The sequence below is a fragment of the Chlorocebus sabaeus genome, chromosome 22, assembly GCF_047675955.1.
Source record: "Chlorocebus sabaeus isolate Y175 chromosome 22, mChlSab1.0.hap1, whole genome shotgun sequence".
In the NCBI taxonomy this organism is placed as follows: domain Eukaryota; kingdom Metazoa; phylum Chordata; class Mammalia; order Primates; family Cercopithecidae; genus Chlorocebus; species Chlorocebus sabaeus.
Window position 1 is genome coordinate 91,843,150 of NC_132925.1, and position 13,859 is coordinate 91,857,008.

At 44.5% G+C, this 13,859-nt stretch overlaps 1 protein-coding gene across 10 annotated transcripts in view; it reads left to right on the top strand.

Annotated features, from left to right (window-relative positions):
- MAP4 (microtubule associated protein 4) overlaps positions 1-13,859 on the top strand; it is a 221,976-nt gene that overhangs the window by 66,297 nt on the left and 141,820 nt on the right. For 6 of the 10 annotated variants that reach the window (XM_038004004.2, XM_007984088.3, XM_038004002.2 and 3 more), the window contains exon 2: positions 773-945. The exons of the other annotated variants lie outside the window; for them this stretch is intronic. In XM_038004004.2, the coding sequence (XP_037859932.2) occupies positions 932-945 (14 nt within the window). In that variant the 5' untranslated portion in view covers positions 773-931. The remainder of the gene's footprint in view (positions 1-772; positions 946-13,859) is intronic. 10 annotated transcript variants of the gene reach the window in all.

Here is a 13,859-nt window from a genome sequence, read left to right on the forward strand (position 1 = left end):
ATTTGCCTCAAGGAAACAAAGTTATCACTTACAACTTTGTTTCTAAAGTAGTCCAGGTCACTGAGAAGAAAGTTTCTTCCTTTCTGCTGAAACTGACAGGAGGCAATATTTCGAAAGATACCAAGCTTGTCTTTGGCATTGTATTAACTCCCTTTCTTTTGCCTCCTAGGGCTCCTGGGCCTGTATACCCTCTCCCTACTTTGATAACCATGTCTATATCTGCTTTATTCCCTGGAAGTTCCCGCGTTGCCAAATATTTTTCGTCCTTTTTCACACCAGAACCAAAAATTCAGACATCTTCAATAGAACCATCTCTGGGATGAACAATGGTCTTTCCAGGGGTGTACATTTTCTTACCCACTTTTAAATTAAGAAATAGGATTCTGTACTTTTAAAAAGAGAATGCTGGCTACTGCAAATGAATGTTGGTAGAAATTTGGCTAATATGACACAGTAAAATGAAAGTACTACAGTGGTTAGGAAAAGTGAGTATGATGGTGGGAGTTAGGCTTCTATTCTTGCTTTTTTTTTTTGAGTCAGGGTTTCACTCTGTTGCTCACACCGGAGTGCAGTGGTGAAATAGTGGCTCACCGCAGCCTCAATCTCCTAGGCTCAATCAGTCCTCCCACCTCAGCCTCCTGAGTAGCGGGGACTACAGGGCACGTGCCACCATGCCTGGCTAATTTTTGCTTGTGTTTGTAGAGATGGGGTTTTGCTATGTTGCCCAAGCTCTGTTCTAGCTTTTCATGAGTTTTTTTTCCCTTCATTTTAGCACTCATAGTAGCACCTGTCAAGGGATAAATAGAAGAGGACAGAGTCAGCAACAGGCCATTGGTAAACCAGATTGCCAATTTCTCATCAGACAGAATGAGCACAGACCGCAAGTGAATGGCTCTAGATGCGAATGACCTAAAATTTTCGGGAGGACTTCATGGAACTTAAAAGGTTCTTCAGAACTTCTGTGTAATTAAGTTAGATATTAACAAACACTGTTTAATCTGTATAGACGTGCAAAATATTTTTAGTACAGTAATTAATTCCAGAGTTTGTGAACTATCCAAAGTAAAGCATACAACAGAGAAAGTACTGTGGCCTCATCCTATATTCTTATTTCCTGTTTATGAGCACCTAGCTCTTAATAGTGAGACTGTAGTTAAGAGAGTATTTTATCATCATGCCATGTAGTTGCCTCTTACCTTAGTTTACCTATTTTCAAAAACTCTGCTCACTGATAGTTTCACTTCAGGCATGTCGTCAGAATGAAAGATCAGATATATGAAGTGCTGTGCTTGAAAACTGTGTGTTCCCTTGGTGCCTGGTTAGATAATACGGGGCTTATTTTCTGGCAGAGTGGTGTTGAGTCTCCTTTGATGTTAGCCAGAACTGGGTGGAGTTTCTTAAGCTCTACTCAGATTGGCTCAAGCAGGGCACCATGCACTGGTGAATTTGTTTTCAGTCCCTCCCTTTGCCAAAAAGCTTTTGTTTTTTAATAAACCTCAACTCAGTTGTGATTGAGAATACTTGATATATGAAATAATAGTTCATATTCACATTGAGGGTCTTAGGAGGTTTATTTATAGCTAACTGAAATGATGCAGCCAAATTACAAGTAGCTGATAGAATAGTCAACCTCAGTAAACATTTAACATAACACTCTCATTTTACAGATTAGAGAACTCAGCCCTGAAAGGTGACTCATTCAAGGCCACAGTGAGTGTCAGATTAAACTGGTGCTTCAGTAAAGCATAGGAACTTCTGTTCCCAGCTTCCAAATTCTCTTGACTCTTACTCACAAATCTATTTAAAGTTAACTTTATTTTCTGTATGGATAGAAGAGGAAGAGTGTTAATGGTCAATGAGAGTTGTTTTTTTTTTTTAAGAGTAAATGCTTCTTATTCACAAGAGTTCATTTTTTGATCCTCCTGAACATCCAGATTTGAAAATAATAGTGTCATGTCCTTTTATCCATAAAATATGTAACTAAGCATTTAAGGCATAGCTGAATAGTAACTTCAAGTGATTCCGTGTTAGATGAAATTCATACATGAATTTATTAAAATTAATTTTGGAATACTCGAAGAACCAGTTTAACATCTCTAGAGCATTTAAAGAGTATATTGTACTTATACATGTTTCAGAATGGAATAACTATAAAATTGGATAATCTCTTTAATTTATTGAAAACTGGGGATTTCTGGGAAAAAAAAATAGTACTTTAACTTGAAAAATGACACTAGCATTACCTTTCTAGGATCATTTTCCATAAGGTAGGGGTGTGTGTGTATTTTAAAATCGTATTCTATTTATGTGGTGACAGGTAACGAATAGCTTAACTGTTGATGAAATACAGATGCTAAGTGTCTAGGTAGATGTGCTTGCAGCCTCATGACCTTCCCACTTTGCAACTGTGTAATTTTCTATCGGTTTTACCCTCTTAGGCTGCATTTTAGCTACTGTTCATATTCCACGAACCACGCTCAGCCCAGGAATCATCTGGGAGTGTGTGTGTGTGGGGTGTGGGGATGCTGAGGGCTGGGTAGGGGAAAGATTACGATGGATAAAAGCTGCCCTTTGATAATCCGCATTCTGATAAATGATATTTAAAATGTATTGGTGTTTTTGACTGTATTTTTACCGTGTGACTTATATTAGGAAAAGTTTTGAGTAGATTGTATCATATAAATGTCATTATGTATTTCTGGGGAAAATTAAATTTACTGGACTTTTATGGTATGTTGTTAAGGATGGCACAGATGTCCTTTTAAGTTCTCTTTGACAATGAAGCTGATGAAGGATTTTTGCTCCTTAGCTCAACTAGGTCCAGGTTCTTGTCTCACGAGTAGGACGAATTAGGCACGTGAGTGGAGTAGGATTTATTAATCGAAAGGAAAGCTCTTAGCAAAAAGAGAGAACGTGGTGGGTGGTTCTACTACCCGAAGACAGGAAAGTTCCCCAATATGGCTGAGCCTGGGGCTCTTTATTGATTCAGAATGGGGAGCGTGTGCTGATTGGTTTGTGAGTATGCAAAAAAGGTCAAAGCGAAGACACCACTCAAAGGTGGGCAGGACAGTGTAGAAAACCAATTAGGAAAGGGTAGTTACAGGTTAAATAGGTGAAGGATGGGGATCAATCATGCCAAACGGGAAGGCAGGTTCTCAATCCGATCCAAGGATTTACCCAGGACAGTTTTCAGATTAAAGTTCGGGTTTCACTGAGGACCCGCCCGTGTCTGCCTAGACATTTGTTTGCCTCCTGCCTCTATCAAAACTAGTTATAGACTCCCAGCACTTTGGGAGGCCAAGACGGGTGGATCACGAGGTCAGGAGATCGAGACCATCCTGGCTAACACGGTGAAACCCCGTCTCTACTAAAAAATACAAAAAACTAGCCGGGCGAGGTGGTGGGTGCCTGTAGTCTCAGCTACTCGGGAGGCTGAGGCCAGAGAATGGCGTGAACCCGGGAGGCGGAGCTTGCAGTGAACTGAGATCCGGCCACTGCACTCCAGCCTGGGCGACAGAGTGAGACTCTGTCTCAAAACAAACAAACAAACAAACAAACTAGTTATAGACATCCTTTTTAGTTTTTGGTTCATAACAGCTCCCAAAGCATAACTAGTAATAATAGTTGTCAGAGATAGAATAGGAAAAAGGCATAACTGAATAGTAAAAGCAACTGAATAGTTGCTTTTCATGGAATTCTTTGACTTTATAATCTGTTAGGCTTTTAAAAGCTCTTTAATGAACTCATTTCTCAGCATTTTCCCTGTCATGATCTGGAGTTACAATAATACTTTATATGTAAAGTAGGCTGGACGAGCACAGAATAGGGCTTCCCACCCACATTCGTCTGTTATAAATGGGTCACAGGTGTGCCAATACTACTATAGGAACCTTTTTTTTTTTTTGAGACGGAGTCTCGCTCTGTTACGCAGGCTGGAGTGCAGTGGCATGATCTCGGCTCACTGCAGCCTCCGCCTCCTGGGTTCAAGCGATTTTCCTGCCTCAGCCTCCTGAGTAGCTGGGATTACAAGTGTGTACCACCTAAATAATAAAAATTTACGCCCAGCTAGTTTTTACGATTTTGTATTTTTTGTAGAGATAGGATTTTACTGTGTTGGCCAGGCTGGTCTCAATCTCCTGGCTTCAAGTGATCCGCCCGCCTTGGCCTCCCGAAGTGCTGGGATTACAGGCTGGGATTACCAAGTCCAGTTCCTACTATAGGAACCACTGAATTCCTATTTATGGTTCCTTCAGAAAAGCTGCTAAATTCTGAATTGAGCAGTGGTTATTCAAATAGTGAAATTTATAATTCCAGTAGTGTGAGTTGGTATTTGCTGTGGACAACAGCTCTGTCATGCGACAGGACCCCCCTTTGGCAGCAAAGCTATCAGTTTTTGTCACGAGCCCCACACTACTTGTTTTAGTCAGGGTTCTCTTAGAGGGACAAAATTAATAGGATATATCTCCAAACGGGAATTTATTATTGATTTACATGATCACAAGGTCCCACAATAGACTGTGTGCAAGCTGAGAAGCAAGGAGAGCTAATCCGGGTCCCCAAACTGAAGAACTTGGAGTCTGATGTTCGAGGGCAGGAAGCATCCAGCATGGGAGAAAGATATAGGCTGGGAGGCTAGGCCCATCTCACCTCTTCATGTTTTTCTGCCTGCTCTGTATTCCCTGGTGGCTGATTAGATGGTGCCTACCCAGTTAAGGGTAGGTCTGCTTTTCCCAGCCCGGTGACTCAAATGTTAATCTCCTTTGGCATCACCCTCGCAGACACACCCAGGATCAATATTGCATCCTTCAATCCCATCAAGTTGACAGTATTAACATTACAGGCCCACCCCTTGTCAACTTGAACCCATACACATCTCCTGAGATCATATGTAATTTTCAAATAAAGACAATAATGTCATAATTACATGTAATATAATAAAACTATCCTTCATACAACCAGAAACACCAATCCCCAACCCAAATACTATTACATAAAGTTAACAATACTTAAATGCTGTTATGAAATCAATAAATCTTATGTCACATGATAAAGGAAAGGGAAATATAAAGTGAAGATATTAGTACAAGTGTATACATACACAAACATGTTTTTAACAAAGGAGGAAATACTCATGGCAGTTACAGTCCTCAGTTCTGCAGCTGGTCACGTGGTCATAGCTGGTATTGATGACTACCTTCTACCCATTCTGTATTAACTTTGCCTTCCACAAATACCTCAGCAGGTGATGGATTTTTTTCCTGGTGGAGTGACCCTAACCTTCATTCCTGAACGGTCCAGGTCATTTGTAGTCCTGCCTGGATTTGGCTGTTGTAGTTTCGCATTGACCTTAATCACAGGGCATGGTAATACTAAGAGATGCCCTAGTGGATCTCCTGTATTCCATGCATACTCTTCCTTACCTCAGTTGTGGAGTTGTAGACTGATTTCATCTTGATAGTCTGGGTCAGTCACCTTAACCAACACTGTAACTCCTTTCTGAGCCTGTTGACTTGAGGAGGAGCCCAAAGTGTCCAGGTGACCATCTTAACTTCCAGTGTAATGGAATCATTGTTGTGTCTCCTGGTGGCAGCACTCATCCCTCTGGAATTAAGACCTCTAGGCCACCAGAACATAGTGTTGCAGGAGAGGAAGCAAAAAATTTGCTAGTGGATCACTAGGAGTGATGGTGAGTAGTGCCACTTCCACTTCCACCCCTCGATTCCTGGACCTGTGAATCCTGGTTGTGGGAGAAACAGTACCATGTACTGGACGCTGATTCAGAGGATACACGGCCTTCTGGAGAACTTTCCCCCAGTCCTGCAAAGTATTGTCACCTAGTTGGTGTTGTAATTGTGACTTCAATAGGCCATTCCACCGTTCTGTCAATCCAGCTGCTTTAGGATGGTGGAGAACATGGTAAGACCAGTGAATTCCATGAGCATCAGCCTACTGTCGCACTTCTTTAGCTGCAAAGTGAATGCCTTGGTCAGAGGCTGTGCTGCGTGGAATGCCATGATGGTGGATAAGGCATTCCATGAGTCGGCCGGGTGCGGTGGCTCACGCCTGTAATCCCAGCACTTTGGGAGGCCGAGGTGAGCAGATCACTTGAGGTCAGGAGTTCAGGGCCAGCCTGGCCAACATGGTGAAACCCCATCTGTACTGAAAATACAAAAATTAGCTGGGTGTGGTGGCAGGTGCCTGTAATCCTAGCTACTTGGGAGGTTGAGGCAGGAGAATCACTTGAACCCGGGAGGCGGATGTTGCAGAGAGCCAAGATTGTGCCACTGCACTCCAGCCTGGGCAATAGAGTGACACCCCGTCTCAAAACAACAACAACAACAACAACAACAACAAAAAGCATTCCACAAATGGTAGTCTTGGCAGAAGCATTGCATACAGGATGGGCAAACCCATATCCAGAGTAAGTGTCTATTTGAGTGAGGGCAATCCTCTGCCCTTTCCATGATGGAAGAGGTCCAATATAATCAATCTGCCACCAGGTAGCTGGCTGATCACCCAAGGAATGGTGACATACTGAGGCCTTGGTGTTGGTCTCTGCTGCTGGCAAATTGGGCACTCAGCAGTGGCCATAGCCAGGTCAGCCTTGGTGAGTGGAAGTCCATGTTGCTGAGCCCATGCATAACCTCCATCCCTGCCACCATGGCCACTTTGTTGGCCATGGCTGATGGCAGGGGGTTTTGGGGAAAGAGGCTGAGTGGTGTCCACAAAATGGGTCGTCCTATCCACTAGATTATTAAACTCCTCCTCCACTGAGGTCACCCGTTGGTGAGCACTCACATGGGATACAAATATCTTCAGTCTTTGACCACTCAGAGAGGTCCATCCACATACCTCTTCCCCAAATTTCTTTGCCACGAAGTTTCCAATCATGCGCCTTCCAAGTCTGTGACCATCCAGCCAAACTATTGGCTACAGCCCATGAATCAGTATATAATCACATATCTGGCCATTTCTCCTCCCATGCAAAGTGCACAACCAGGTGCACTGCTCTAAGTTCTGCCCACTGGGAAGATTTCCCTTCATCGTTGTCCTTCAGGGATGTCCTAGAAAGGGGCTGTAGTGCTGCAGCTGTCCACTTTTGGGTGGTGCCTGCATATCATGCAGAACTGTCTGTGAAGCAGGCCCTAATCTTCTTTTCCTCTGTCAACTGATCATAGGGAACTCCCCATGAGGCCATCGATGCAGACGGGGGGAGAGAAGGCATAGTGGCAGGAGTGGAGGCCATGGGCATTTGAGCCACTTCCTCATGTAATTTACTTGTGCCTTCAGGACCTGCTTGAGCCTGATCACATATATACCACTTCCATTTGATGATGGAATGCTGCTATGCACACCCCACTTTATGGTTAGATGGGTCTGAAAGCACCCAGCTCATGATAGGCAGTTCAGGTCGCATGGTGACTTGATGACCCATAGTCAAACATTCAGTTTCCACCAAAGCCTGGTAACAGGCCAAGAGCTGACTCTGAAAAAGAGAGTAGTTGGTTGGGCGTGGTGGTTCACATCTGTAATCAGCACTTTGGGAGGCTGAGGTGGGCAGATCACGAGGTCAAGAGATTGAGACCATCCTGGCCAACATGGTGAAACCCCATCTTTACTAAAAATACAAAAATGAGCTGGAAGTGGTGGCGCACACCTGTATTCCCAGCTACTTGGGAGGCTGAGGCAGGAGAATCGCTTGAACGCAGGAGGTGGAGGTTGTAGTGAGCCGAGATCGCACCACTGCACTCCAGCTTGGCGAGAGTGACACTGCATCTCAAAAAAAAAAAAAAAAAAAAAGGAGAGTGGTTATCTGCAGAAGATGGCAGGGCCTTGCTCCAAAATCCTAGAAGTCTCCATTGCGATTCACCTATGGGAGCCTGCCAAAGACTCCAAACAACATCCCTATCTGCCACTGACACATTAAACACCATTGGATCTGCTGGGTCATATGGCCCAGGTGGCAGAGCAGCTTGCACAGCGGTCTGGACCTGTTGCAGAGCCTTCTTCTGTTCTGGACCCCTCTCAAAACTGGCAGCCTTTCAGGTCACTCAGTAAATGGGCTGGAGTAATATACCCAAATGAGGAACGTGTTGCCTCCAAAATCCAAATATGCCCACTAGGCATTGTGCCTCTTTCTTGGTTGTAGGAGAGGCCAAACACAGCAATTTATCCTTTACCTTAGAGGGAATATCTGGACAGGCCCCACACCACTGGATCCCTAGAAATTTTACTGAGACAGAAGGTCCCTGAATTTTAGTCGGATTTATTTCCCATCCTCTGGCATGCAAATGTCACATTAATAAGTCCAGTGTGTTTGCTACTTCTTGATCACTGGATCCACTCTGCATAATGTCATCAATGTAATGGACCAGTGTGATATCTTGCGGAAGCGAAAAGCGATCAAGATCTCTCCAAATAAGATTATGACAAAAAGCTGGAGAGTTGATATACCCCTGAGGTAGGACAGTAAAGGTATATTGCTGGCCTTGCCAGCTGATAGCAGATTGCTTCTGGTGGGCCTTATGGACAGGAGTGGAGAAAGGCATTTGCAGAGTCAATGGCTGCATACCAGGTACCAGGAGATGTGTTAATTTGCTCAAGCAATGAAACCACATCTGGTACAGCAGCTGCAAGTGGAGTCACCACTTGGTTAAGCTTATGATAATCCACTATCCAAGATCCATCTGTCTTGTGCACAGGCCAAGTGGAAGAGTTAACGGGGATGTGGTGGGAATCACCACTTCTGCATCTTTCAAGTCCTTGATGGTGGCACTGATCTCTGCAGTCCCTCCAGGGATGTGATATTGTTTTTGATTTACTATTTTTTTAGGTAGAGGCAGCTGTAAGGGCTTCCTTCCCCACCATGATAGCCCTCACCCTAGCAGTCAGGGAACCCATGTGGGAGTTCTGCCAGCTTCTAAGTATGTCTGTGCCAATTCTGCATCCTGGCACTGGGGTAATGACCACAGGATGAGTCCAGGGACCCACTGGACCCACTGTAAGTCAGACCTAAGCTAAAACTCCATTAATTACCTGACCTCCACGAGCCCCTAGTTTAACTGGAGGACCACAATGATGTTTTAAGTCCTCTGGAATCAACGTCAGCTCAGAGCCAGTGTCCAGTAGTCCCCAAAGTGAAAGGTTGGATGGAGGTCTCCTTGGGGAAGGATAGGAGAAAGATTCACTGCATAAATTGTCAGTAATGTAGTGGGGTCCTTCCTCAAGGGAACCTGGCCTTGCCTTCATTCAAGAGGTTCTGGGTCTATAAACTGGCTAAAGTCTGGAAATTGATTGATTTCCAATTGATTGAGGAACCATGATTCACTTTTTATAATTCAAATTAGTCTTTCGTCCATTTGACCTAGAGGTCTTCTGTTTGTATAAATTAAGTAGGAATGCAGTAGGCTTCCTGTCTGTTTCACTTCTAGGAACACCGTGATTAATTAGCCAATGCCAGAGCTCTGCATGAGTCAGACTATTCTGATTGTCACTCTGCCTCCGTTGTCCATTACGGTAGCTACGCTTACCTTGCTTTTGATGGTTGAGTGCTGTCACTTGGCCCCTGCCACTTTGGGATCCAGTTATTCCCGTCGTATTTCAATTTTGTAGTTGAGTGACTGTGGTTCTCACCATTAGGTCTGACATACAGAGAAGAGCAATTACAGGGCTCTTCAAAGATTCAGGTGCTACCCTCACAAATCTGTTTCACAAGGCATTGGTCAAGGGTATATCTTCTGGACCCTCCCAGCTGCGATGTGTAGGTCTAAAGTGAGTATTGGATACTCCACCATCTCAATCTCCCTAAGCCTTTGGATCCCTTCCTCTACATTAAACCAAGAGATATCAGGCATTTCCAGCTCCCTCACAGTGGGCCATCTTTTAATGCATATTTCAGCTAACCAAGCAAATAAACTATTAGAACCTTATTTTAACTCCCTGAGCTGCAACATTAAATGCAGAGTCCCTACTTAGTGTGCCCAAATCAATAAATTCATCCTGATCCAACTCTATGTGCCTTCCACCATTATCCCATACCCTTAATATCCACACCCATGCCTGTTCTCCAGATTGCTGTTAATATAAATTAGAGAACAGTTCTTTTTTGTTTTTGTTTTGTTTTGTTTTAGAGAGAGTCTCGTTCTGTCGCCCAGGCTGGAGTGCAGTGGCACAGTCTCGCCTCACTGCAACCTCCACCTCCCGGGTTCATGTGATTCTCCTGCCTCAGCCTCCCAAGTAGCTGGGATTACAGGTGCACACCACCACACCCAGCTAATTTTTTGTATTTTTAGTAGAGACGGGGTTTCACTATGTTGGCCAGACTGGTCTCGAACTCCTGACCTCATGATCCACCCACCTCGGCCTCCCAAAGTGCTGGGATTACAGGTGTGAGCCACTGTGCCCAGCTGAGAACAGTTCTTTTTGAGTGTAGCGTACCTCCTCCTGGGTCGCACTCTCAACCTCACCTCTAGGGACCTGCAGGACTAGAGTTATAGGTCTAGAAGCAAATGGGTATTGCAGGTACCTTCTGAGGAAAATCATCATTATCTTGCCTGGCAACTGCCTGAGGGGAGGCCATGACTCTTGCCTCAGGCAGCTCAGGATTTGTCTCCTTAGACAAAGATGGAAAGGCTGATGGCGGGGAGTAAGGGGATATGTTGCCACTGCGGGGAATGGGGAAGCTGTTCCTTCTGGCAAAAAAGGTTCACCAGAGTTTACAAACTCAGTGTCCCCAGCTTCGTCAGGGTCCTCCCACACATCCCCATTCCAAGTTGCAGAGTCCCGTTCTTTTCCAATCAATGCCCTCACTTTAGCAGTAGACACCTCAGGTGGCTGTGCGTGCATCTTTGGTTGCAGGTCAGCCACTCACATGATAAGAACTTGTGTCTGTTTTTCCACAATTTCAGCTGTTTCTCAACAGGAGCTAAGACTCTCACTCAGGGCAATCTTAGCAGATTTGAGACTTAGTATCTGCTTCTGAAGCCAGGAAACAGAATCCCTGCATTCATCATTTTCTTTCATCACTTTGTCCACTGAACTTAGTAGCAACCAACCAGCTTCATTATGTTCCTGGATTTTCCACATCTGGCCAAAGGTATTGTGCATAGAGTCACTAAAGTCCTTGCCTCTCATGAGCAGTGAATCAGGAGTGTCAAATGCATTTATTTTGCATAACTCTCTAAACCGTTCACGCCAAGGACTATCAATGTTCTCCATGCTACTAGAAGTAGAGTCCTTAGCATTTTTGGATCTAATAATATTAAGCAGCCAACTCCAGAAACCCCTAAACCAACAAAAGAACTCTATCCTTAATATTCTGTTCCTCTGGAACCACTCCTGGTACCAGAATCTGTATTAGTCTGGGGTCAGAGTTTTCTTAGAGGAACAGAACTAATAGGATATATATGTATGTATATAAAAGGGGAAATTTAGTAAGTATTGACTTACACGATCACAGGGTCCCACAAAAGGCTGTCTGCAAGCTAAGGAGCTAGGAGAGCCAGTCCAAGTTCCAAAACTGAAGAACGTGGGGTCCAATGTTTGAGGGCAGGAAGTACCTAGCGCGAGAGAAGGATGTAGGCTGGGAGGCTAGGCCCATCTTCCCTCTTCATATTTTTCTGCCTGCTTTATGATCGCTGGTGGCTGATTAGATGGTGCCCACCCAATTAAGGGTGGGTCTACCTTCCCCAGCCCACTGACTCAAATGTTAATCTCCTTTGGCAACACCCTCACAGACACACGCAGGATCAGTGTTTTATCCTTTAATCCAATCAAGTTGACGCTCATTATTAACCATCATACTAACAAAAGTGTAAGTCTTGCTGACCAAACTGGGCTGTGGGCTAAGATGGGGGTGGAAACAGCTCTAGACAAAAGGGCCATAGACTCTTCCTGGTCTTAACCAAAGTTCAAGCAGATTTCAAGAATACAAAGCTTCTCAACTTGTGTTCTACAGTTTATTAATGTCCAGTGCTTTGGAATGGCTGATCGTAACAGTTTTGTCCAATTTAATACCTTTTTTTTTTTTTTTTGAGACGGAGTCTCACTCTGTCACCCAGGCTGGAGTGCAGTGGCGCAATCTTGGCTCACTGCAACCTCCGCCTCCCGGGTTCAAGCGATTCTCCTGCCTCAGCCTCCCAAGCAGCTGGGATTACAGGCATGCACCACCACGCTTGGCTAATTTTTTGTATTTTTAATAGAGAGGAGGTTTCACCATGTTAGCCAGGATGGTCTTGATCTCCTGACTTTGTGATCCGTCCGCCTCGGCCTCCCAAAGTGCTGGGATTACAGGTGTGAGCCATCGCACCTGGCCCATATTTGCTTTTTTACGGAGAGGATTCAACAACTTCTTTATGACATCTATTATTAAACTCTCTCAGTGCATGTCTTTCTTTGACATAATTTGCTCTTGTTGCTATTTTTCTTCTAACAGACTGATTAAATTGGATTTAACTTTATTATAGTTATTAGATATTTCTAAATGGAATTAAATTTGTTTAATTTATTTATTTATTTGTATATTTATTTTTGGCCTTAATGTTAACAGCCAGAGTGTGATTTATTTTTTACTTATTTACTTAAAAGTTTTTAAATTTAATTTTTATTTTTTGAGACAAATTTTCTGTCACCCAGGCTGGAGTGCAGTGGTGCGATCTCAGCTCACTGCAACCTCTACCTCCCAGGTTCCAGTGATTCTCATGCCTCAGCCTCCCAAGTAGCTGGGATTACAGGTGCACGCCACCACACCTGGCTAATTTTTGTATTTTTAGTAGAGATGGGGTTTCACCGTGTTGGTGAGGCTGGTCTTGAACTCCTGGCCTCAAGTGATCCAGCTGCCTCAGGCTCTCAAATTGTTGGGGTTACAGGCCTGAGCCTCTGCACCCTATTTATTTATTTTTTTTATTTTTAAAATTTTTTTGAGACAGGGTCTCACTCTGTCATCCAGGCTGGAGTACAGTGGTACCATCACAGTCATGGCTCACTGCAGTCTCAACCTCCCAGGTTCAAGCAGTTGTGACACCTCAGCTTCCTGAGTAGCTAGGACTGTAGGCATCTGCCCCCGTGCCCAGCTTATTTGTTTTAGTTTTTGTAGAAGCAGGGTCTCAGTATGTTGCCTAGCTGGTTTTGAATTCCTAGTCTCAAGCGATCCTCCCACCTCAGCCTCTGAAAGTGCTGGGATTACAGGTGTAAACCATCACACCTGGCTCAGAGTGTGATTTTTTTTTTTTTTTTTTTTTTTTTTTTTTGAGACGGAGTCTCGCCTGTCGCCCGGGCTGGAGTGCGGTGGCCAGATCTCAGCTCACTGCAAGCTCCACCTCCCAGGTTTACGCCATACTCCTGTCTCAGCCTCCTGAGTAGCTGGGACTACAGGCGCTAGCCACCTCGCCGGGCTAGCTTTTTGTATTTTTTTAGTAGAGACGGGGTTTCACCGTGTTAGCCAGGATGGTCTCGAACTCCTGACCTCGTGATCCTCCCGTCTCCGCCTCCCAAAGTGCTGGGATTACAGGCTTGAGCCACTGCACCCGGCTTTTTTTTTTTTTTTTGAGACGGAGTCTAGTTCTGTCGCCCAGGCTAGAGTGCAGTGAGGCAATCATGGCTGCACGCCCACTGGAGTGTGGTGACTATTCACAGACGTGATCATTGCACAGTGTAGCTTGGAACTCCTAGTCTCAATCTTCCTGCCCCAGCCTCCTGAAAGGCTAGAACTACAGGTGCATACCACCACACCTGGGTTACAAGTATCTTTTGACGTTTTTTGAGACCTAAATGAACTTAATCAAATTCCAAGTATTACGATGACAGAGTCGCATGAACCTGGGAGGTGGAGGTTGTGGTGAGCCGAGATGGTGCCATTGTAC